Consider the following 26223-nt stretch of genomic DNA (forward strand, 5'->3'; position numbering starts at 1 on the left):
TTAGGATTCAATAACTGATGGCCACAAAATGATTACATTTTGATAATCAGCTGAAATGTCAGGAATTTATTTTGATTTAATTTTAAATCTAAGTTTGAGAAAAAAAAATCTCACTTTCAATTTTCCATTTACCATTTCTTTTTTTTCTCTGCCAGCCCCTCCATCTTCTGTACCCTCTCTCTTCCTCCCCTCTCTCATTGATATTTTGTGCCCTGCCTGCACCAGGAAATGAACTCAGTCTTCAGTTCTTTTCCAGTTTCGGTGAACCCTTTGCAATTAAGGTTTCTTTTGTGACCCATAGCTTGCCAGCTTTTGTCCACACCACAAAAGCCCACAGAGATTTGCCAAGGCATTCTTGGGACCAAAACATTGTCAGTCAAAGAGACGGGAGCCCCCATTGTTTGCTGTCTGCCCATGTTATTGCATAGAGAGCTAGGGATTCAGTCCTTCACATGAGAACACACGGCACTGTTGGCATCAACGACCTCTACAGCAGCAGCCTGCAGGTTGTACACAACCTCTTCATGGCCATCGCATTCCTCTTCTGTCATTGTGAAGTAATATTGCTGTACGCGCATTTCCCCCCCCCCCCAATTTTTGGGGGCTGGGTTTGAGTTGTTTTTAATCACTAGCATTAATGGACAATGCTAATGAAAGGCGGCTAGTTATTAATTTAGTACTGTGGAGTGATTCTGGACGGTAATGGTCAGGTCGTGCTATCCTTGCATCCTGTAGAATCTAAATGCATGCTGCACTTTGAACGCCTTGTTTTTTGCACCTGCATTGCCAATGTGCTCGGCCATATACAGGTAGGCCATATGTTGTGTCTGCAAACACTGGAATATTATTTTGTATGTGTTTAATCACTGCACGTTGTGAGTTTGGACAGTAAATCCTGCAAGTATCTCAGTACTTACAAATTCCATAGCTGTCCACTGTGCTTTTTTGGCATAAATGTTTATTTTTTTTATTTTAATATTTTTCCACATCTTTTTCAAGATTTCTTTTTTGTCTCTGGATAAAATTATGATAAAACACTTTAAAATGCACTGTGATTTGTAACAGGACTCTCTCTTTAGAAGTTCTGTCAAAATAGCATTTTACGTTCACATGATAATATTATGCTTTTAAAGTCTGTTTGTTGAAAATGTAAGTACTCCTTTCACACCACATTAATTATTCTTGTTGATCCTGTGTTATGTAACCAAGGTTGCTCATCTGTGATATGAATTAATTTGGCTTCGGGATACCAGTCATCTGATGTAAGCAGCTGAAACTCGGATGATTCATTTCTTGCATTGGCATCCATGGTCACTTCCAATGCAAAATGTTGGTGGTGAATATTAGACTTGGTCGGTCTCTCATCTGAACGAGATCCCATGTTGGTGCAGGATTATCCCAATGTACATGTATGTGCAGTTAAATTACATGGAGTTGTGGTGGATTTGGCAGACTGGATTTATTGTCAAGGAAAATAGTTAGCTCAGGTTTAATTCGATACTCCTTTCAATATTTTGCTTTATTCAATCTGGAAATGAAATAATTATTCCAAATTTATGAGTGCTTTATCTCTTGAAACCATTACAAGCGACCAAAAGTATTTTGAGGGTTGTTCAACTCAGTGTAAAGTTACTGTAATTTCCAAATAAGACCTTCAGTGATGTGGATCAAGATCAGGCCAACTGATCACCCAAATCATGTTTATTTTAAACTGTTACACTGTTAGCTTAATGTCCATGATGGTATAGTCACCTGGTCCCTTTTTTCACCACTTACCATAAAACCAACTTGACTCGACAATAGGTGGCAAAATTAGGGACCTGGTGACTATATAGTCGTGGATGTTACTGGCCCTTTGTTGGTGGAGAGTAGAAACAGAGACTGGGAACTATACTTCTCTGTTACGTTTTATTTGTGCTTATCTCAAGTACTGTTGGATTGATTTCTGTTGTGCACTAGTCTGTTCTCTAACTGCATATTTCCAGCACCTTAAGTTTAGTTTTTAGATTTTAAATATACTGCATTGCTAGACCAAGTTTTAAAAATAAAGGATTCTTGACCCAGTCTGAATGGAATGAAATGTCATTCAACTGTAGCTCAGAAACCACTGAACCAAAAATCGGTGTTGCAGTGGAGGGCAACCCCTGCCTTTCTGCTTACATCCGAACTGATCTTGAATCTTTAGCCATCATTTATCGTTAGAGCAAAGATGAGTGGTTTGTTGGACTGGGGTTTGAAAAATCTGCTAAATTTTCACAAATTTCAAGTCTCAGAGAGGGAACATTTCTAAGATCGTGACAAACATTTGGAAAAGTGATTGCTCATGGTTTCATCTGACAGGAAACAGGAAACACAATCACCTGCTTGATACCATCAATGTCTAAGACTTCTAATTACATGTACCTCTATTATTGGCTGTAGGCTCCCCGAAGGCACCAGAAGTCTAAGTGGCGTGGCACTTGTGTCTTAATGTGGGTTGGCGGTCTGTAGTACGCCACTCAGTTTGGCTGGAACAACTGTTGATGACATTACCGAACAAAATTTTATTGTTGATGACTTTCACCCTTGATATGGTCAGACCTTTCATGCGCCTCCCTCCTGTATGCGTCACAACTAAAATATAAAAGCAAGACATTTGGATGTCAGACAATCACTGATGAAACAGATTGAGAGTGAATTGCTGTTTTTAGTCTTGTGTCATCACACAGTTGTTCTTTAACTCTGGAGACATCATGACAATTGTGACAAGTTCTTCACGTATATGGGCATGTTCAAATTACCCGGTAACATACATGGAAGTTTCCATATTAAGCATACAGACACATAGATGTAGGTCCTACCATCTTGGGCATTGGCATAATTCATATAGGAGCTGGCATCTACATGTGCATGTACCTGAATCCCTATGACAACCGTTTTTGACTTTTAAGTTCTTTCTCCCATGGGTTTTGTGCACATCGCAATGAAACTGATTTTTTCCCTTTAATGTTACATAAGGAAAAAAAATGTAACATATAGGTTTGGGTTTTGTTGAGTGCCAGATGCATGTATGTTCGCTAATTAGGGAATGGAACTCATTAATTGCCAAACAGACTGATGACAGAAATTTGAATTTCAAGTTTTAGGCCAGTCCTTTACCATTGCAAAGAAACAATACATATGTCTCGAATTTCTAATGGTCTTGATTTCCAAACAAGCCTTTACCTTAGTCTGTAGTTTTGGTCACATCCATGTAGATCAGGGTGTGAATCTGTATTGATATATACTGAGTGCTCGAAGAAGGAAGTATTTATGTGAAAATCTTTTTTTCTTATGTAGTTTCAATTTGGGGTTATTTATTCTAAAATGAAAATACAATAAAAACATGATTAATACCATATGCAAGCTTGTATGCAAATATGCATCATGCTTGTAATATGTACACGTACATGTGCAGGAATATATGCTAACTTTCTCTAGCTTGCTGAAAGTTTGCCAAGATTGTGGCAATTTTTTTGGCACACTTACAAGAAGGTTCCAACAAGCTAATTTTTCTGTGAGGGTGCATATTGATTATATTTTCTCTAGATCAGTACATGCACATCAACATGTACATGTACATAGGCAGAAATTTTAGAGTTTAGAAAATTTACGGTGTTATTAAAATGTTTTGATTTCCTGTTGGAGATTCAGGTAACAAGAGATCAAATTTCGTTGTGGAAAGTATTGTTTGTAGACTCAGGTTTTTGTAAAATGATATATTGTAACTTGATCCCATTTTGTTGGCTACAGAATGAATACTGTTTCATCTTAATGGTATAACCTTACAATGCACCAGGTGTCCTTTGAGTTTGCAGTCGTCAGGAACTGGTGGGAATATATGCATTAAGGTCCAAGCCACATGCCCTTAAACAAATCTTGCTCAATTCTTGCAAACTGTCAACACTACAATGCGCTCACACGATGTCCACATTCATCAGGTTGTATCAAAGTGGTAATGTTTTTCAAGAGCTGAGGGTTTGAAAAGAATTCTTTATTCATCCCCTTGGATGACTGTCGATGGTTACCATGGAGACTCTTTGCAGAGATAAAACTGCATGATGTTATGACAATCACCTCCATGTACTATAATCTATTGGAACAACCCCAAACCAGAAACATTAAGCACTGCTCATTCTTTCCCAAAGTCGGTGGCATTAATTTGAGAGAAACTTTCAAACATTTTCAAACTTTTCAATGAATTCCCGCAAATTTCTGAAATGAAATCTGTAAATATTGGTCACTCTTGAGCCCTAATAATTTGCACAACCATGTCAGTCTGCTAAAGTCTGCTCTATCAATAGATTGAGTTATCATTGCTTCAGGTACTGTAGGCTAATAAATATCTCTGAAGTTGGCAGGAGTCTTGCATTGTACATGCCTTTGTCACTATAGAGTATGCTCACTGATGGTGGAACATTCGGCTCACCTCTTAACTTAGCACACCATGATTCAGTGATGCAGAAAAATTGGTCTTGACAAGTGAGTTTCGTAATCAGATTATCCGAGTCATCATCTCACCCGCCATTATATCTGCCGTGGATAACGGCAGTTTGGCAGCTGTTACGATCCACTGGTGTCACTGTAGCTTGTTATTCGTAGCTTGTAAAAGTGATGGGCATCGAATTGGTTTGACCATGGAGCTGAAGAACTGCTTTCTTTGACTTAAGTCTCTGCATTTAAAAAAAAAAAGGGTTGATTTTTCTTTCACCCCTGGGAAGGTACTGCTGCTGGTTTTTATTAAAGTGTCAGTGCTTTCAGTTTTTAATTTAAAAAATGCATTACCGTATGTCACAGGAACTTGCTTTCCCAGATATTTACTTCTGCTGGTATGGATTAGGTTTGTGGTGTGGTGACCTGTGCTGACATTACAAAGTCACATGTGCTTTAGTGCCCAGGCTTTCCTGCTTTATTCCCTCTTGCATAAAGTGAGGACCTAAGGGAAATTAATTTCAGACCCTTTATTGAGATTAAATAAGACCAAAAAATGGTACAGGTAGATGTAAGATCTTGCCTCTCTATTAATTAAAAAATGACTTTGGACATTTTTATTTTAAAGATGTACAGTAGTTGAGAGATTGGCATGCGGTTTGTTTCCAATACCACATTGTTACCTAATGTCATTAATTAACATTGTCATATTGTGTTTTAACTTTCAGATATGGTGGACCTAATTTGCATCCCTAAGACTTTGCATGATCAAGCCCAATTGGATGAAACTCCCAGTGTATGAAGTAGTTCCTCGAGACAAACTTCTTTGAGAAACCCTCAGTAACCGTTAACTGAATGATACCTAACATTCCTCCAGTGTACGCCCTGCATGCTTTGACCCTGGTGAAGTGAAACCAAATTTCCCCTTTTGCATGCAACACAATCGGTGACAGTGTCGATTGGGAGCCCAGCCGGCATGGCTTTTACGGCCATATTGGAGTTGCCACGGCGATTTGTGTCGTTCATCAACCGTTTGCTGCATGGATGGGACACGCTGTCGGAAGATGGTATGTTACTGTAGTCCCTCAGCCCATTATGTTGTATGGTCCCCCTGTATATGAATGAGAGTGGATGTTACGTAATTAATCCAGCATTTATGTGCAATAGTATGGGCTGTGTCCAAGGTGGGTATCATGTGGCTATGGCTTTGTATTTTTACCAAGGTATTATTTGACATGAAACGGCAACTAGTTGCAGTCGTGTGGACATTACATTGCCCATTTGGGACGCAGCTCAACTTTCATCTCCAAAAATGTGAAAACTCGAAAGTACACCATGTGGGCTATACATGTAGGTACGTGGTAGCAATGGCATTCACATATCATCCCAGCCTAGCTCTTTACATGAGGGAGTGCTTGTGTACAGAAGCTATTTGTTGCGGTTAGCGTCTACTAGTTAAAGCTAAACTAGGATCCATCAGTAACAAAGAGGATGCCAGCTGAATCATCATATTCGAGCTAACCATCTCTTGTTCACTTCGCAGATCAGCTTTGCAGTGTCCAACTGTAAAGTGAGATCTTGATGTCATTTGAGCTGGATTCGATGCCCAGCCAATTCTACAGAGCTGCAGCCTAAGTATAGAAATTTCTTCTGGCGTAGCAATATATTTGCTCAACAGTAAGGACGAGATATCTGAGCCAAAATGCCGCATGACCATTTGACATATATATCTAGGGAATGTTTTCACAGTTGATTGCTGCATAGACATTTGCCAAGCTGTATTACCTACCTACCCAGCTCCACGAATTTGCCCATCTTACCAAGTTAATTAGCCAAGGACTGTACAGATCAGATGACAACTCCCAAAACAGTTGGGCTGGGGACTCATGCAATGGAGGAGGGGAGACATGCCAGATGTGCTACACCCCCTTCCCCGTTGGAAATGTTGAAATGTCCACATCCTATCTGGCACAGTCAATTTTGCTGACAGTGTCCCTTCAAATTTCACCCTAATTTCACTACTGCCTTCAAAAATTAAAACATAAAGAGTAAGTCCTAAAGGTATTGTAGGGATTTTTAGAGAATATCCTGATCTTTCTGGTCATGAACAAGGAAATATCTCTCATCTGTAGCTGTAAACTACCAGCAGAAATAAAATCTAGCACTTGGTACACAAATGACTGGTATGTTATTTTGCCATTTTTTTAAAGTATATGAGCATATACATAGTACAAGCATCTGTCAGCAACATCTTTTTTTCTCCCGACGTGGACAACTTTTCAAATAAGCTGCTTCTCAGAAGGTTCATTCCTTGTCAGATTTGTACATGAAGACTGTGCTGCACATAGACCTGCCAGCATTGTGCCATTCGCGTTGCCGATGATGAGTTTGAATGCATTTCATTTTGTATCAGGGAAACTAGACTCGAGTAGGACAAAGGAATGGGAGAAAAAAATGAGGGAACAGATGGATAGGTTGGTGTTTGTTCTGATGCAATCAAAGGATGGCGAATTTTCAAAACAAAAATCACATGTACATGTATAGTACTTGTCCTTGGTGTTTTGATGGATGGTTCATATTTGGCAGGAGTTATCTCTTCAGATGTGTGCGTGCATGCACACGTTAGAATTAATTTACAAAATTCTCATCTTGACAATATAAAGATTGAGTTTATTATGAAAAGACCTGACAGGTATGCACTCTCCCAAGGTAATCTAAAGTCACTGATTGCCTATAGTATTCAACAGAGCTGAAGTTATTCCCATTTTATCTCACTTTCGCAGAGCTATCGATTGCTTAACAAATTTCAAGCAACAGAGATGAACAGAAAATCATTAAGTACACGGAGCAATACAGAGCACATGACAGGCTACCTGGGGATGTGTTTAATTGTTGAGTGAATCACATGTCTGAACTGTACAACTGTAAATTGTTGTTTTTAGAGGCAGGTTCATACGTTTGGCTTCTTGCGGATCTCAACCTTTAAACTATCAGCTTGCTCATACGTGTGGTATTTCTTTGAAGTGAATAACTTTTGTAGCTTCTGCAGCCCACAGTATGCAGAGGCTAATGGACTGCGTTGGAGGGTATTTTTTTAAAAATTGAATCCACCTTTGCAAGTCATTTTTCAGTCCAAGTCATCAACTAAATATGATCAGATGAGCAGCCTGCTCTGTTATGGTGAAAACACCATCTGGCTCACATGTGCTCATTGTTCCCGTGAATTTCTTTAACCTTTGCAGACATTACATTCTGCTTACAGGCTTTTTTTATGCCAAACTAACAATCAGTTTGCTTTTCATAGCCAAGCAGTTATGCCAATCCAGTTGTTGCCGTGGGCCATATCGGCATTTCATGCAATTGCGTCTCATTTGTAGGACATGGACAAATGGGAAGGTTTTAAGGTAGCACATTTGGTTTTTGTTCTGCATTAGGATTCATTGTGCAGTGCCTGGTGACAATCATCATGCAGTGCAGCCAGGCTGCTTTCAGTGGGAGGTCTCACGAGTTTGGGAAAATTACGGAATAGGGGAAATCAATTTGCACATATGCAGGGCAGGCGACATTCATTTTTTCTGCCCAAAATGATCGATGTCGCTCTGAAATTTTGCCGTCAGATTTGACAAACATTTCTATAAACGCCCACATCCATTAAGCAGGAGGGAGCATATAGCTGTGTTTCTTCGTCTTGATTATTGATGGTTGGTTCTATATTGCTGATTATCATAAAAGAATTTGTGTGCTTGCGATTGGCTGCTGTAGCTTGCCCATTTGTGGCCCTCAGGACAACTGTCTCTGCAATATGCCAGTGTATCCTGTGAAAATGAAGAGTGTTGACTTGATACTCTTGTTTCATAACAAACTCCAGTTATATGCTAATTGTATCCCACCAACAAAATGTTATCTCCTGAGTAAATAATTCCTCTCAGCCACTGGGGCCAGTCATAACAGAGTGAAATTTGAGTAGCCATTCATAGTCGTTCATGTTCAACTCCCTGTATGTAAATATACTGTATGTATATAACTATACTTTCCGAGACAGAGCACCTTAATAGGCACTTACATGTAAGGGTGACTGAAAATTTGAAAATTGAGTATAGCAGTTTATGTACAAGTACTTCAACAGGATGTACTTTTTTGGTATATGCACAGCAATGTTATAATGTACGTATACGTTGGTAAACCACAGGAGCTTGAGGTTTTCAAATGCATTGAATCATTGCAAGTTTTCTGATGAGAACTTGTGTAAGTTCAGTTCTTCACGCAGAGGGATAAAACAATCGGTTATATCGCTCAATCTGTGGAGGTCATTTTTGTCATCTGTCAAGGTTTTTTTGGGTGGGGGTTGGTAAGGAACTTGTTGTGGTATTCCCCCAAAAGGCAGATATTGCCAATAATGAAATGGCCAATTCTAGATGATATTTTTAATATTTCCTTATCCATGTAGGGGACAACATGATGTTTGTTTCACAACAGGACACATTTTTTATGTCTTGCATTTTTCATTAATGTGTTGAATTCTTGAATAATGGCCCAAACTAAAATGCGACTCTTTGCTTGTTCACAGACTGATACCAACTTTTGGTGAAACTGAAAGTGAACCATGTGGAAGGAAGTGATTGCAAAAGAGCTGTGTTTTGAAATCTTTCATGTCGTTTGTTTTCTTTGAATACTTCATACACAGCCCGTGCTGCTGCTTATCTGTTGTAAGTTTATTGTGTAGTATGATTACCTAGTCCAGAGAGAAAGCCAGAGAAAATTGTAAACGTAACAGGGAAGGAAATGAACAAGGAAGTTGTTGGAATAATTTTTGATCAGTTACACCAGTTATTTGTAGCACAGCAAATGTGAGACTTGAAAGGCAGATGCAGAGAAGCACATGATGTATATGCATTATAGGATGCATGGAAGAATGTTGTTACCATTAATTTCCATTTCCACACTGCTCCATGGATACCTACTTAACCTCCACGAGGAAGTTACTGAGAAGAGCTTATTATCAAGTGTCAAAGCTGACCCTTCGGCCTTACGGTTGGCTTCGAACCTTGCCCATTAGGGGAACGGCTGCTGCTGTTGGTACTTTTGCCCCCTGTCGGCAAAGACAAGAGCATTTTGAGCTGGGGAAGAATGATCTCAGCGTTGGCTGCTGCAGTCAAGGTTTGTCTTGCTCAGTTCATTTGGTTGTCACTCTGTGACATGGGTGTCACCGAACATGTTTGAGAACAGGGGATGTTCATGGGAAACTTTGTGGACTTTGTCTATAATTATGAAATATGCAAAACTGTCCATTAAGCACAGTTTTTGTTCTGCACAATGATTCTGAAGCTCTTACAGTAAAGGTTCTTGAATGCTTCCATATTCTAGAATGTAATGAACTGGGCACTATCAACATCTTTTTCTGCTGTTGTTCGGTCACAATTTGATCCTGAAATGCAGGCGACATGTATTTTTGTCCAATGGGGTTTTGCCAAATGTAAGCTGAAAAGTACCTGGCACTCTTCCCTAAAACTAGGTGCGAGGGTGGAGGGTACATGTACATTCACATTGAGGTGTTTATGAGTTAGTGATGCAGGGCGCAGCTTCAGAGATTTATGGGTTGAACTCCGTCTCACCTTTGAAAGGTGAGGACTTACCTGTCATACAGTGGCACAACAATTGTCATTCTCCTTGCAGCGATTGGTGATTAGCACCAAAAGAAAACTTACAACATCAACCGGGCATTCAACACGGATGCAGCTCATGCAGAGTATGGGTCTTGTTGCTGTGAGCTGCCGTTGAAATGCTGCATTTACGCCCTTCAATATTTACACCCTTCAAGGTTGTGATGCACTCGTTTTCATTTGATTAAGATCTTCACTTGAAGTCATCAATCTTACATGCCTATACCTGTTGACTAATTGAGACAGATAAGTTAGATCTCTGTATGTACTGCTGTATGGTCCCTTGCATGCGAAGGAAGATGGGAGGATGGAGACGGGGACCAGACTAATTTAATTAATTGGAAATTAGGGGTGTTGTTTACCCAAGATGACTGCAGAATATTGTGTTGACTAATGCACAGAGGGATTGAATGACTTAATGCATAGGCAGCCCAGACCTCACTGCAGAAGTGCCAAATGCCACAGTCTCATTTGCAAAACTAACTCCAGGTGGCGATGCATTGATTTTCACAGTGAAGCGCTTTTTGTGAGTGTGAGTGCTGCGATGGGCCTTCGTGAATTCATGCAGGATTATATAGCCAAAGGTTTGATCCATGCATTTAACTCAGCAGTGCGTGCGCGGCATGATGGTTGTATTTTTTTTTTACATACATAGGGTTTCCTCTGAGCACATTAGGCCGATGATACATGGACATAAGGTGTCTGCTCAAATATAATTATATAACATAACATGGACCCTATAGCACATGAATTGAAATTGCACATGAATGTAATATTTTTCTTCCTGTGATTGTTTGTGACAGATGTGCACTTATATTTTTTATGTGTCATGTTTAAACATCCTCCACCTGACAGAGTAAATCTCTATAAACTTGAGAACAAATTTAGAGCCTCTCAGTTTATCAGGTTTTCCTTCTTCCTGTTGTTGTTTTTGGCGGGAAATGAATTTCTTTTTCACTACTGTAGATTATCTCTCTATGGAATTTTTACAGTAAATTACCTCTGTACAGATGTCTACATGACAGAAGAATATGTAATAGACGCAGTGCCGTTTTAAATGGTCATTTTGCTGATCATTTTCACAATATTAGCTATATGGCAATGACTATATTCCATTCAGTGATTTATTTGATGCAGCGCTTGTAATGAATAATCCTGGCCAAACTGATCCTGAACACTGCATAGCTTGCTGTCGGGCTGTGACACCATCAAAGGCTGCAGTCCAACCACTAAATTCAATTGAGATGTTAACTGTTTCATCAAGGATGCATGTTCATGATTGTTAAGGGGATAAGGCATAAGTAGATACATGTGTATCTTACACGTGTAGGTTCCCGAAAAACCTTGTGAGACAGTATGGTAGCCCTTTGCTATGAGTCACTGTGTTTTAGCTTGGAGAATCCATGCGTGATCATGCAGGCAGTCTGCCCATCAGGAATGATAATGATGCACAAGCAGTCTCTGGAGAAAATTCCAGAATATCTGAGAAATGAAACAGACTCACACAGTTTGATTTTGTTGAGGTTTATAGAGGGATTTTAAATTGCTCATTAAAAAGCAATATGAAAGCAAATGATTCAAGCAAAATGGAAGTGCTATCCACGTGGGAAGAGTTTTTTTTAAAGAAAATTTCAAATAGATAAATTGAAGTGTTGGATCACGTGTGGAAGGTAAAATTCTGTTTGTCTTTGCTTTTCAGTTGGAGAGGAGAGTGCGGAAGAAAGTGACTGGTCTTCAGAGGATGAAGGCTCTGCCTCCAGACGGGTCCGTAATGATGGCGGCCACAGGAAAGCGCGGCGCAACCGGTCCCGCAGAGACCGTAAGCAAAAGGACGCTAAATTGGATGAGAAGCAGAAAGTCAGCAAACCCCCCGAGGAGAAACAGGAGAATACGGCCACACCGGCCCCCAGCGCTCCGGTCACCCGGCTGGCCGAAGTCCTGTCCAGCAAGGAAGGGCTGAAGAGCGCTGCCTTGAAGTCCACTGCCAGGGATAACTCCAATGCCAAGGACGAGGCAGAAGGAAAGGTCTCCGAAGAAGTGCACAGCGACTCAACAACAATCATCAAGTGAGCTGATTTCTGACTTTCCATATTGGTGTCTGAGTGTGGAAGGTCAGGTATTTGTGAATGTACAGTACATTGCAGTTGAAAGTCAACACTGGGAATGGGAAATTTTGTGAGAGGATTTCACTTTCACATTTCACAAGGGATGAAAGTTTCCCCACTCGCTTGAAAAGGCCTGAGGATGTTTTCCTGTTTGTGTGATAAGTTGTGAAAATCTTTTTCCACTGTTTTCTACATTTTGTGAAATAAAAATGAATTCCCCGGGGAGAAAAAAAGTGTGAAGAAAAGTTCCCATTCCCAGAGTTTCAGTTGCTATGTGCTGTACGTTTCTTAGTGGCGATGCTTTCTAGAAGAAATGTTAACTCCTGAGAGTAAGATTGCTCAAGAGTCAATCAGCCCACCAGGGGATGAATTTGTGCTTACATGAACAATAATAATATTCAGTGTTGTAGGTCTCGAGACCTGGTTTCGGTCTCGAGACTGTCTTGAGACCTTTTTTTGAGGTCTCGGTCTCGCCCTGTCAAGGTCTTGGTCTTGGGAGGGCCAGTCTCAGTCTCGAAAGCGCCAATCTCGGTCTTGGTCTCGGCCTCGTATGCAATAGTCTCGGGTCTCCCCCTCGAGACCATAACAAAGTGCGCATCTAGCTACCACGCATGCACATGGTTGCAAAAGGCAAACTTACCTCCACTTGAGTCAAATCTTCAACCACTGATATAAATACAACACAGTCTTGTTCAGATTTTTTGCAATAAACAACGAAATCGATGCTGAAATGACGACTAGTCAATGCAGCATGATGCAGCCTTGTCCCAAGTTGTTACTTTATTTCCAATCCAGAATAGCCATGCTGCTTGACACCATGGAGATGAGGTTGTGAGTAGCGGAATTCGCACACTAGACTGGTTCCCATTTCCTACGTAGTTTCCTGCTAAACGTAGGGCTGGGACAGGAACCAGTCTGTGTGTGTGCGCACGCTATGAATTGTGTGCACTTGTGAAAGTGCTTTCATTCTGTCTTGTACGTGGTACATCTTTTTTGGATATTTGTTTTTCAGTATTTTGCTTACAAAAAACAGTCTAAGGATATTTGTTTTAATGATCATATCATTTGGGACACTCGGGTTGAAAATGACCAGACCAGGGTAAAAGTAGAGCAGTATCTCTGATAAAACTGAGACATTCTTTAACAAATATTTGACCTATTTGTGTGTGTGTGAGTTTATGCTAATGTTTTCATTTTATTTCTTTTGTACTTAATTGCACTGCTATATGTTTGTCCCTATTTACCTTTTGGTAAAAACTAAACATTGGTTTATGGTTGGTCTCGGTCTCGGATGTTGTGGTCTCGGCCTCGACCTGCAAAAGTCTGTTTCAAAGTCCTGGTCTTAGTCTTAAAGTAGTAGGTGTTGGTGTCATATGCCTTGGTCTCGTTCTCGGTCTTGGTCTCGGACACCAAGGTCTCGGATAATATACACACTAATAATATTCAAGAGAAAATTTTGAACCACAGTAAAATCCCATCACCTCCCAATGTTGCCTGTTGTACATAAAAGTGCACAAACACAGCTGTGTGGTCATAACAGCACACCCATCCAGCTTCTGTCCCAGTTTATACATACCTACTTATGTGTGTGTGTGGGGGGGAGGTCTGTTAACTTTATTCACTTGGATGTCATCGCTAGGACAGCAGGATCTAAGGACTCCAGAATCACTGCTTTAGTGGCAACAAGCTAAAGTATGGGGACACTGAGCTTATAATGCATGAAGTATTCCTCGTGAATTATCTAAGCTGTGCAATGACAGAACTGGAACCTTCACTGAAAACAGCACCTAGCATGTCCACGAACAATTCGCCGCACATGCACATGCGATACATACATGACACATCGGTGAACCACAACACATTACATGTAAAGAACTGGAGTCTCTCACTCCCTTTGATTTTTTGGGGGGTTTTGGAGGGATCTTTGGAGGGACCGTTTTTGCATTTCTTGTACAGTAATGGAATGAAGAAACAAGAAAAATCCTACGGGATTGTAAATTGTTTCTGGACCCAAATGGACCCTTCAAGTTGAAAACGACATCAATTTAGTACAGTTAGGGGCCAAAATGCCATGGTGTGTTGCAAGTGATGACCTCCCACAGAACTGTATTGACTGTACACACATAATAGAAAATAAATAGTTATCATCCTTTTACTTGTACTTTGGCTTGTACTTTGTCCAAAATATACCTTCTTCTATTCGACCTTTGACTGCCTTTTTACATTTTCCACAAACAATACCAGAAAACACACAAAACGACATGGTATGCACTCGCACAACTATGAACCAATGCAGACAGCCCCGGCCAAATCTCATTGGGCCCCCACACCCGGGCCCTTTCTCAGTGCTGCATCTCAATGCATGATCTGTGCTTCAGCTCAAGATGAGAACATTGACCAGGAGAGTAGGGGACCTGGGGAGGGTATGTCTATTGACATGTGTCCAACAGTTTTGGCCAGGATGGTAGATTGTGGTGAATTTGAGTTCTAACTGAAGAGTTTCAAGAAGGGATTATACAAAGTGATTTATCGTTACAAAGTTTAGAAGAATCCTAATGCTCTCCGGTTTACAGTGTTGAGATGTGAATAATAGCAAAGTTATGTCTTTAGTAAAGAGATTTCCCAGGATAGGATAAGGGTCATAGTTGAGTTGGTTAAACTGAAATAATTCTGGAATGGATAAGCAAGCTTTCTCGTATTCTGATATATTCCTACTCAAAATATACAACATTCTGATTTCTTCCAAATGCGGCATTGGAATTTTGTGCTATCAGAAATTGTGCCTAAGATCAGTTCATAGGATTTCATGTGCTTTTTTAATAATCTTGCTGTTATGCCCATTCCTAAATCTTCTAGCCAGCGAACTCTTTACACTCTTCAATAATTCTCTATCCCTCTCGGCCATGCCCTAGGATAAAACCCCCACCCACTGCACCCAAGCCCAGGGCAAAACGGACCAACAGCACCAAGTCCAGCGACGGCATGGAGGACAAGCCTGGAGAGTCAAGAAATTGCAAAGCTGCAGAAGATAAGAACACAGACGAAGTGACAGCCACCTTTGGTCCAGTAGATGACAACATTTTTGACGGGGTAAGTGTCACAGGATGTGGTAAGTTGTATTGTTATACCACGGTCATAGATAGTGAGTTTTTAATCGTTCATGAATTGATGTGATTGATATCATGATATGCCACAAGCATGCATTTATGATCGAGTGCATTGGTGATGTTGCCATGCCACAAAGAAATGATGGATAATGGTGATATTTCCCACAGTTGACGTGTCCACTGCGTTGTTTATTGGGAAACCTTGGGTATGAGGATAGATAGCCACGCTGGTACTACTCTTTAATTATTGTAAGAGATGTGCTGTGTATGGGACAGTGAAACACTATGCATATTCATATGTGACCCACCACAACAAAATGAGCGTAAAGTCGCATTCCGCTCTTTTCTGTTTTGAGGGTTTAAACTCATGGAGGTCAATTTTGGGGTACTGTAATATTTGAAAGAGCAAGCTATCTCCTATTTAATTCCAAATATGTCGCAGGATCATATATTTAAAAATGTCATTTTCTCAACAATTTGACGATAGCATTATTCGTGCCTTGTCAGAAATGTTGAAACAATGCGAGAACAAAAACACCAAGCTGCCCAAACAATTTCACATTATCTCATACTTCAATCGTAAGTGTTCAAAATACACACCGTTGGGAAAGCTCTCTTTTGCTGAATTCAAACATACCAATATCTCAATTTTTGAAAATTCCGACTTTCAGCTCATTTTGTGGCGACAGCTTGAATGTACTCTGACCATGACCAAGACCTGCAGGTTAGACTTCCGTTCCTGGGCCCACCCATGCTTTTGGAACATGAGTAATCACTGTTTCTGCTGCAGCTGTCATTGTTGTTTATATTAAATGCTAATGCCATTTTCTGTTCTCATGTGGTCTTCAATCTTGCCAATACTTTTTACCAGAATTTTTTTGTAAATAATGTCTTGAAATTCAATCAGTTTACAAAAACCCAGTGCCTTATGAATCCCAGTTTTCTCTGTAAACCAGTTAGGTTTAAATCCTACATTTTTCCCTCTTTTCAAAACAAAAACAAAACACAGCTCAACAAAGGACAGCACAATCATTTTAAATTTTCCTTTTAATTATATATCTAATTTGCTGCTCAAGGGTTTGAATTCGTCTATTTTTTTTTCATTTACCTTGCAGTGAAATATGCATAAATTACACACAAAAGTGTAATCTACGAACATGGTGTAACAAACCAATTGTTGACTGTTGTGACGGGGTCCATGGTGTTTTGTACACCCAAGGGCCAAATGGCGCTCGAGGTGAAGCCGAGGGTGTCATTTCCCCTCCCCCCCACGGTTTACCAAACCCACGGACCCCTACACAGCAGGCAACAATTGTTTCATGTTAACTTGACAGATGATAGAGATTGACCCCTCTTCTCCTCATTATGATGCTCCAGTCTTCAAGAGCACTGTCCCAAGAAACAGGGTTATGCCATAAAGTAGCCTAGCTCTCTGTCATCATAGGTCCAATTAGCTGAAGTTAAATCACTTAAATTCCCATTGTGGGTTTCAGCTGTGTAGTTGAGTCCAGCACAGGTTTATTACGGGTTGAATCACAAATAAAAAAAACAAGTCCATCATGCATCCATCACAAGTTGAATCACAAGGCAAATTACATATCTGGCAACAAGCACATGGGACGAATGATGACAGCGCTATAGCTTTGTTACAGTTGAATTTGATCGTTTGAGAATTGACTTGATACAGGTTGACTTTTGGTGAACATATGAGGGCTTTAACATGGATAGGTGTGACTGGCCATAAAGAGTGGAACTGTTGAATAACTTGTCAGGAAAGGGATCAAATATTTGATTGTTGGGCATTGTAAATTTCCAAATGCAAGCATGCCTGGCATGGTTTGATACACTGTAGGGACATGCTTCTAGACTCCTTTGCACAGGAAAAATCATTTTTTTGTGCGGAAATGAGCAGAAGCCTTTTTTTTTGCACCAGATGTACATGTAGGCCACTTGACCCCAAAGGGATAACAGATAAAAGTCAATATTGAAAAGGTTGATTACTCCAAAAAAGTTGACACTCCCTGGCCATTTTTGCTCGTGCATATTTCTTTTGAAAAACAGCCACAACTGTACATGCATGTGCATGTATAGTTCATTGCAACTGAAAGTTATACTGGGAATGGGAAATTCTCTTCACACTTTCGCTCTTCCCATGGGATTCATTTTGATTTCACAAAATGTGGAGAGCAATTATGAGAGGACATTTTCACAGCTTTTCACACAAGCAGAAAAACAATTTCACGTCTTTTCACACAGGTGGGAGAACATTTTCATGCCTTTTCACACAAGTGGAGAAAAAATGTTGACATTTTGTGGGAAGTGAATGTAAAAGCGAATTCAAAAGCAGCAGTCATCGGCAAGAATCAACCCAGGATCTTCTACACTCCGCATCATACATGTTCAACCACTGTGCCCACACTGGAGCATTAGAGTCATTGTTCCGATTCCAGTTTCAACCTTTTCTTTTCTCCGTTTTCCCCTCCAGATGGAGATCACTAAGCCAAAGCTGACATCTTACAAGCGCACCATGGGGCCGCAGGGCCGTCGCCTGCCCCAGCGCTACTCCAACCAGGTCCAGTCGCAGCGCTTCTCCAACCAAAGCACCAATTCCCTGGCCGCTGTGTCCGCCTAACGACTCACAGTCTGGACAATGAGAGGTCTTCTTCTTCAGGATTGTAAATAAAGACATGTAATTATTAATTCAATTGTTCTTCTTTCAATCTTAATACCTTCAAATAGCCAACAATCAATGATGCTTGAGACTTTGAAGTTATCTGTTGCACTATAGAGAGAGAGAAAAAAAAAAGAGATGGGTATTTAAAAAGCTGTGTTGAAATGTTTCAGTCTCCATGATCGTGTTTTAGCACTCATTTATGCCTGTCAGACTGAGGTCAGAACTAGGCGTTGTCAAGCTAACACTTCTGTCAGATTGCAAGTAAAGCATGTTGTGTATCGCTTTTAAGCCGTGCCTATCCGATGGTTCTGTTTGTGGCCATGGACAAGTGTCCCTGGCAGGCTCTTGATTGTCACTGCCATCTTGCAGCCAATGTCCACACCAAGAGCCTACGGCCAGTGCACATTCTGACCAAGCTTCTTTTGAAAATAAAGACAGAATAAACAAGTGCATTGCACATGTTGTATTGTCCTAAGGGGCATTGTTGCCAAGACAACAAAAGTGAAGAAAAAAAGCGAAGGTGAGTATTGCCGCAAAAAATAAAGACAGAATAAACAAGTACATTGCACATGTTGTATTGTCCTAAGGGGCAACGTTGCCAAGACAACAAAAGTGAAGAAAAAAAGCGAAGGTGTGTATTGCCGCACTAAGAACTTTCTGACAGTATACAATTCTGGTCTGGTCAGTTGATTTCTGGCTTTGAATATGTTGGAAGAGTCTTGCAAGTTGGTAAAGCATTGAATCTGCACTGCAAGAGTTGGCCACATAAAGGTAATGCCCTCTAAAAATGAGACGGAATGTCCACATTACAGATCCCATCAGGTGCCACATTGCAAAATGTATTCTGGTACAAGTACATTTACACAAATAAAACAGTATGCAGATGAACTGAGGAGTATCCTTACCATACTGATTCAGGTTACACAGTGCCTGCCCTCTCTTGGTTACGGCTAGATTCTACAGATTCATGTTCCAAGAGTCATTTCAACATCTCAACACAGCATATTAACAACTATCTTGATTCCCAGTGTATGTGTGATACAAGGTTTGAGAGAAGCCTAATATGTGTGTATAAACTGTGCCTTTTTTTGTGGGCAGCTTTCAGCTCGATGTGATTGGTTTTCCCAAGAATTGACATGCTTGGCCGTTCTTGTATTCCCAAAGGAAGTTATCCAAACCGTGGTGCAACTTCCACCTTCAATTTACAATATCCTGGCTCATTGTAAGTGGAAATACCTTCCATTGCAGTGAAATTTAAATTCTGGTTGTTTAACATTATTTTGTGAGCATATACTTGAATGACTGTTGGTGATTGCAGCATTTCTTAAGATTGTTCATGTGAGCCTGTTATTTTGCAATTTTTATTATGTAATTAGTTCAAAGTGCGACTCATGTGATGGTACAAAAACACTGATAAATGGCTTTTTCCCCGCAAAATGGGATCATGGTGTTGAAATAACTAATACCCTCTGCATGATAGGCCATTAACCCTCCAACTCGATGACAACCATTAAAATGCTGTGCTCGTGAGAAATTATGATATGGCAGACTGTATATACCCAGAGTGCAGAAACAAAGGCTTCAAGCATTCCAAATTTGCTACGTGTGTAAAGCCAATAGGTCTGTAAATACACATGGTAGAGATCTGAATGGGCAGACATGCTACATTATCCCATACAGGTAATTTACCACTTTGGTTAGGCTGTGCAGAGCATAGCAGAGCACAGCAGTGCTGAAACTGTCACCGTCTCAATGCCTTGGGTTTCTTGGCACATCGTGGAGTCCTCTCACTCTAAGCTGCTCATTGAGCCAGGACGTGACTACAGCACCTTTTTTGTATTTCATAGCATTGATGAAATCAAACACAAATCAAATGATCCAAGAAAGTTGAAAGGTCGCATTGTGCCTCCATTTGACGAATCCATTTAGCTTTTCTCTGTATTCATTAGCTCATTCTTACAGATAAATCTATTCAGAACTGCTAATCTGTGTTAAAAAGGTTGAAATTGATTACTTGAAGTATGAATCTGTGAGAAGTTTGAGCAAGCTGTGAAAGGGGATTGCTTCACTCCATCACACTTAAAAAAAGATATACATAGGATGTGGAAATACATGCACTTGCGTGTCTCTGAGGAAAGTTCACATCCTGGGGCCGTATTTCGATGGAGATGGATATTTACAGCCAGACTTTTTGGGGTGTTCTGAACTGAAATAATGGTTGTAGTTTCCTCCTTGTTAGGAGCACAGGATCCCCTTCACAACTGAAATGCTTGGGATTTTTGTAATTAATGAATTATGGGCAACTGGTTGGATTGTTCTTGCTTAATTGGCATGTCGTAGCTTAACAGATGTAAGCTTTTGTTTTGAAATGCAAGGAGTGTTTTTTTTGTTTTTGTGTTGTAGCTGAAATGCCTAAAGTCATTTTTGTGAGTGGAGTTGGCTTGATATTGTAATAGTGTGGGTGCATTCCAAAGTCTTATTTGTGGTGTACAAGGTCACATGCTTCTATAAGAAATGACACAAACCTTCCAACCAGTGGCTTCCATGTGTCAACCGCAGACCGAAATTTTCAAACATACATGTACATGTAGCCAGTAGATTTCGGCACGTCATTCTTCTCGTTTCTGCAAATCATTTAATGACGCCCTACAAAGTTTAGCCAGATAAATGCTATTTGTGTAGATATGCCGTGGGAAGGCAAGAAACAGCAAATTGGACTGCCACGGGTCATGAATGAAGTTGGTTACGATTGGCCCTTGTACATTTTCAATTCGGGTTCTTTAATGAAAGACACTTGTGCTGCTCTCTTTTTCAGGCTAAGAAATATTATCAGCCTCATCCGTTTTTGTTAACCTCTCAAAGCATTGCTATTTCTAAGGATGTCTTTATACTGAGCGACAAATTCCTGTCAACTGTCAATTCTCTGTGGAACACACAAAATGACACAAAGAGAAACACGTACTATGGGTGTAATTTTACTTTATTTACACACACTGCCTCATTTTTAATGTCCACAAAGGAACAGAAAATGTAACTCAATGTAGAAAACGTTCATTGAAAATGTACACTTTAGATAAACGTTCAACCAAGCATTGGTGAGTGGTAAAGAATCATGTGCAATCATGAATTTTTCTTGTCTACGCTAGGTTTTTACCAAATCACCTCGATGTGACGTAAATGTTACAGCGTACTTTGAAGAAAATAAGGTTTTCCTGGTACACCATTTATCTGAATGTAGCTTTCTTTTTCTGTAACCTTTGAGAAATTTGGGCAGAATATGTTTAGCCTGGACATGAGGGGATACTCTGAATCCTGATCTCCCATTTCCTGTACTCTTGTGTATTATATTTTGGCACATAGTTACGTAATCAACCACCACAAGTGCTGATAAAATTTGTGTGAACAGTGGGAGACTTTCATTAATTTTTATATTGCTATTTTGGAGAGAAAAAAAATAAGATTGCTACCAAGTGACTTGACAACAAATGTAAAAACAATATTGTGTAAAAATGCATGGTTTAGGAGTTTAGTTGAAACTGTTTACTCACATTATTTGGCCACAAGGCTAGGATCTGCACTTTTTCATGAAAGAATAACCTTTTACTCCAAGAATAAAACAAAACGGCTACGACAGCATCAATTTAACTGCTTACAGTTTTTTAAGCATAAAATTATGAAACATCAACAGATTGAACGTAAACATAAAAATATCACCATTGCATTTACACCACAGAGTTTCCCCCCATTCAAACAGTGAATTGGGGGAAAAGTAAAAAAAAATCAAAAAAAAAAAATCGGTATTTACAAGACGCATCTTAAAATAAGAATGTCGTGTAAAAACAACCGAGGAAGCACAGGAAAAAATCTGGAGAACCGTTTCTACTCCAGTCTATCATAGAGTTAACACAATCATTACAGTGTCATGAAGGGAAACGTTAACAGTTATGGCAGTCGGCTACTCATAAACTACATGCATAATCATTTTTTTTTTCTCGGAGGCAGAATCCACTGGAATACAACGTGTCTAAAAATTTCTGGTATGGTCAGTGGGTTCGAGAACTCTCGACATGGATGCCCAATTTGGAATACTAAGAGCCCGATTAGAGAAGCAGGCTGTTCTCACTACAAACGTTTGATCTATGCAGGTACGAGACCAGCTTGTTAGCGCTGAAAACAACCTGTGTGTCAAGGGGAGCATTCTGAAGGAGACTGGAGCTTTTCCAAGTTTGGAGATGACTGCAATCTCCAAATAGCCCTCAATTTGAAATCTTTCCGTGTTTCACCCCAGACTTTTAGAGATAAACTACTGCACAAACTACAGTCTTACCAGAATGGGCAGGAAAATGACCTACCCCTTCAAAGTGTTGTACCTGCTGGTCCAAGCCAGCTCAGATCAGCTCCTTTAATCTGGTTAACCAAACCACCCCCCCCCCATATCTTTAAACAACAACCCCCCAAAAAGACTTAATGCATGACACTCCTTTTAAATCATGTACTTGTGATAAGTAAACCTCTTCAATGTTCATGGGAGTCTTTGCAATATCTACTTACTGTGACTAACCCTGGCAAAGCAAGAGACAAGAAAAACGAAAATCTCATCACTGAGATTATATACACACACTGCCTTCAATCTACATGCAGAAAACCTGTTTTCCATGTTATCCTAACATGGTTGCCTGTATACAATAAAGCCATCCATAACCAGAACACGGGTTATGGGGGAAAAAATATAATCTGTATCAGAAAACATATACACCATGCATTATCTGATCTGTCCAAACCAAGCAGAACTTTCTTCTGCATCCTCTGGTGTGTGGAGGGTTTGTCTTCTATTTCTGGAATGTTTGAAATCAGACTTGAGAAGTTGAAGGTCGGTTAAGGTCCAACAAATGATCAGCATGCAAAGCTCTCAGAAATTCAGACCCCAAAATGATGAACATGTTACAGGAGGAAAAGCAAGGCAGTCTGGTGATGTTCATCTATATCCATTACAAAAGTACAGTGACTTACTTGGGAACCAGACAAAAATGATCTTTCACCTCACTGTTTTGCACATAGCTGTATATACCCAAGACTAAATGAACTGGGATGCTTTTTTTTGTCTGAAACGCCTGGTTGCAGACAGATCAGAACTGCACTACACAGAGAAACAATGACCACTACAAATCTGGTGAAAACCCTAGGCAGCACGGTTGTTCAGCAGCATAACTGGCCAAACTAGACCACATTCCATCAGTGATCATTTAGCCAAAAAAAAACACTGGTCGATTTGGCCCGGGACATAGTCTGTGCACAGGTCAACAAACGGTTGCAGATCAAACTTGGCCTGAGATGTCCCTCGACAGTTTTCCCATAAGTGACACACCGTCACTAAGTCTAAGTTTCAAGACAAGTGGCATATCTGACATCACTTATTCTTCCCCATGTCATTCGGGTTCTTTAGTTCGGTTGATAAAAGGGTATAACAGGTTAGTTTGGGTAATTTGGTTTTATCTGTTAATCACAGATACATATTGCTGTTAATTTGGATACAAAAAGTTGTTTACAAGAGGACACTATCAATTTGCAATGCTACAAGTTGGTCCTCACGGGGGATTTGGAGGAGCATTCACATACAATAGTAAGAAAGTGCATAGGTGCTTCTACTCTATAAAAACGACAGAAATGGAAAAGCAGTCGACGTAGAAAAGAAAACTCTATATAAAGACCGCACCTCGGATTAAAACGGGACACTACATTTGGCACCGGGTCTAAAAATCAATCATGTTAAAGAACAAAAAAAAAAAAAAAAAAAGTGGGGGAAATGTAACTTACATCGTTTTGATTTCCCATTCATATATTAGCATTATCAACATTGGCATTCTTGAGACAATCAGTTTGTCTTGGTGAATTTGTACTTACATTCTGTGGCTGTAACAGTTAAAATTCATTCAATTATGTACAAGTCTTAAAGAGCCCCAACCACAGCAAATGAATTGTTTAAAAAAGAAAAAGATATTAGACTCTTACTGTAATACCTATTATCACACCGAGACATTCAAACTTCTGCTCTGCCATTTTGTATGCTAAAACTATGTTGCATATTAAAACCAAAACCCCACCATTATTCTCTACTGTGTGTGGAAGTACCAACTCTACAGTGGGGGACTGTTTTTTGTTACGAATAGTGCCCTCTGTTGGTATACAAGTCTGAAAAACCTATCCCTCTGGCTGATGACTTGGTTAGGGCTAATTCAGGCTATTCAGCTGAAGGGGGTGGGAACGTGAGTTAGAGATGATTTTTCCTGCCCAGGGAGGGAGGACAAACTTGGGGCAGGGTGCCAGACCAGTATGGGCCATTGTGGGTGACTGGTTGAATGTTTGCAGGAGGTTTAAGACAGCAGTGGCCTTTGGCAAGCCTCATTTCTAGCACTGAAATGTAAGCAGCTGGGACAGAGTGTGTGCAGCATTGGAAAGTTACCCCTGCATGCTTCAGGCAGATATAAGCACAGCTTCCACATGACCCGACAGGTTAGCCCTTGCCACTGAAAACTTGAAGTAAACTGAGTCTGGCGCCCTCCAGCAGTCAGTAATGGTCAACTACACGTGCTCAGTGTGCCTGGGACTTAACGGTACTTTCTTCTCCATGATCTTTACGTACTCAAATTCCACGAACAGTGTCTAGCTCCCGGGAAAAAAGATCGCCTGGCATCCTGATGCTGTGAAATTCACTCTGGGGCCCTCCTGTGGCCAGTCATGGATGAACAAAAGTTTCATTAGAACATCACCATGTGCTTTGGGCTTTGGCCTCGAAATGTACAACTTGTGGTGTCCCTCGCAGATCCTTAATGCAAGTCAGGTTGAGAAGAGTGCCCTCTGGAGTTGACCCTTGCAGATTCAGGTATAAAACGAGAGAGAAGAACTACTCACATGTATGGTGCACGTAATGAATCCTGCTATTCTGTGGAGACAATTCGAAGTAGCTCCAATTCAGCCTTTATGTCAAAAATAAAGAAAAAAAAATGTCCTGCAGGATGTCAGTATAGTTTGTGCCCGGGTCACTGGCGAATTGTACAGAAGAGCTTTGCGCCAAACCAGTGCTGGAACTTGTGCACTGTCTCGAGATCCAAGCTGATGATGATGCTCATTTTGTGCTGTCCAACTTCACGGCACATCAACGTCAACACCCACACAGTTTGGTCAGTTGTCCTCCCATTTCAGGTGCAGTTATCTGGCGGAACATCTACATTTCTAAGTGTGGCTCGTACTCGACACATTGCTTGAGCCGGTCGTCCTTATACAGATAATCTTGAAGAGTCACTGGTCCCCTGACACACAAATCCCATTCCTGCTACCTACCCAAACCCTACCCCTAACACCCCCAAAGCATCCGTTACTGCACGTCCCAGATCTCTTTCAATAGCGGTGGGATGCGCTGGTCTTTCAGCTTGAGTTGGAACAGTAACTCTGAGTGGCTGTTGTTCAAGGAGCGCAGTTCGGTGAGTTTCATGAGAACTTTGGGCAGAATCAGGGTCTCTTTGGGCCTCCGTAGTTTCAAGTAAGCCGTCAGCATGTCTAGGTATTTCTCTTGTGCCTCCTCCACTTTCTCCCGGTCTTCCACACTCGGCCGGTCTGTCATTGATATCGAAGAAAAAACCCCCAAAACAGAATTTGTTTAGCTGAAATGGATCAAACTAAGAATTATGACAATAAAGAATCGTTCCCACTGTACTGAAAACATGAACTACTCTGATATGGCAAAGCAACTATTTAGCTTGTAAGGTGACACTTGCTTTTTTCACTCTGTCATTTTTACCTCTCCTCTTTGTTGTAGTGCACAAGTTTATTCAGCATGGATGGCAAATAAAGTTGCAAGGTCCGCGTCACGACAGTGAATAAAAATTGTCCCGTTGTCCAAAATGTCCATTTGGCAGGAAAACACCTTGTGCACGCACAGGTTTATGCAGTTGGTGGGTACCCACTGATCATCTGTGACCAGTTTTTGTTGGTAGGCACGGTCTTAGTGTGTGCTTGCCATGAGCCAAATGATTTCGCCCACAAGTTTGTCTCTTCTGAGCAAACTGGAGCTTTCAGAGTGATCTAAGGCAATCGCATGTATATTAATCAAATAATGCTTCCGTGTAGCAACAGGGTGTAGTATGTTATATGAGCAGTTCTTATGATGAATGCAGTGATGTAACATTTTGGAATCATCTATGCATCAAGCAGGATGGGTTGTTTATAAATAA

General features: G+C 40.5%; 2 protein-coding genes across 12 annotated transcripts in view; one reads left to right on the top strand and one right to left on the bottom strand.

Annotated features, from left to right (window-relative positions):
- Positions 1 to 21631, top strand: part of LOC110990170 (uncharacterized) — a 62843-nt gene extending 41212 nt beyond the window's left edge. For 5 of the 7 annotated variants that reach the window (XM_087140754.1, XM_087140755.1, XM_087140757.1 and 2 more), the window contains 3 exons: positions 11809 to 12175; positions 15127 to 15304; positions 17807 to 21631. In XM_087140754.1, the coding sequence (XP_086996880.1) occupies positions 11809 to 12175; positions 15127 to 15304; positions 17807 to 17953 (692 nt within the window). In that variant the 3' untranslated portion in view covers positions 17954 to 21631. Of the gene's footprint in view, positions 1 to 5177; positions 5431 to 11808; positions 12176 to 15126; positions 15305 to 17806 lie in introns of those variants that run through there. The other 2 variants (XR_015426310.1, XM_022255034.2) reach the window with 2 other exon arrangements.
- LOC147798261 (oxysterols receptor LXR-alpha-like) overlaps positions 20958 to 26223 on the bottom strand; it is a 44477-nt gene continuing 39211 nt past the window's right edge. For all 5 annotated transcript variants that reach the window (XM_087140762.1, XM_087140761.1, XM_087140763.1 and 2 more), the window contains one exon: positions 20958 to 25606. In XM_087140762.1, coding sequence (XP_086996888.1) covers positions 25368 to 25606 — 239 coding nt within the window. In that variant the 3' untranslated portion in view covers positions 20958 to 25367. The remainder of the gene's footprint in view (positions 25607 to 26223) is intronic.

The sequence above is a fragment of the Acanthaster planci genome, linkage group LG09, assembly GCF_054643075.1.
Source record: "Acanthaster planci isolate LZ-2023a linkage group LG09, COTS_SCS, whole genome shotgun sequence".
NCBI classification, from domain to species: Eukaryota; Metazoa; Echinodermata; class Asteroidea; order Valvatida; family Acanthasteridae; genus Acanthaster; species Acanthaster planci.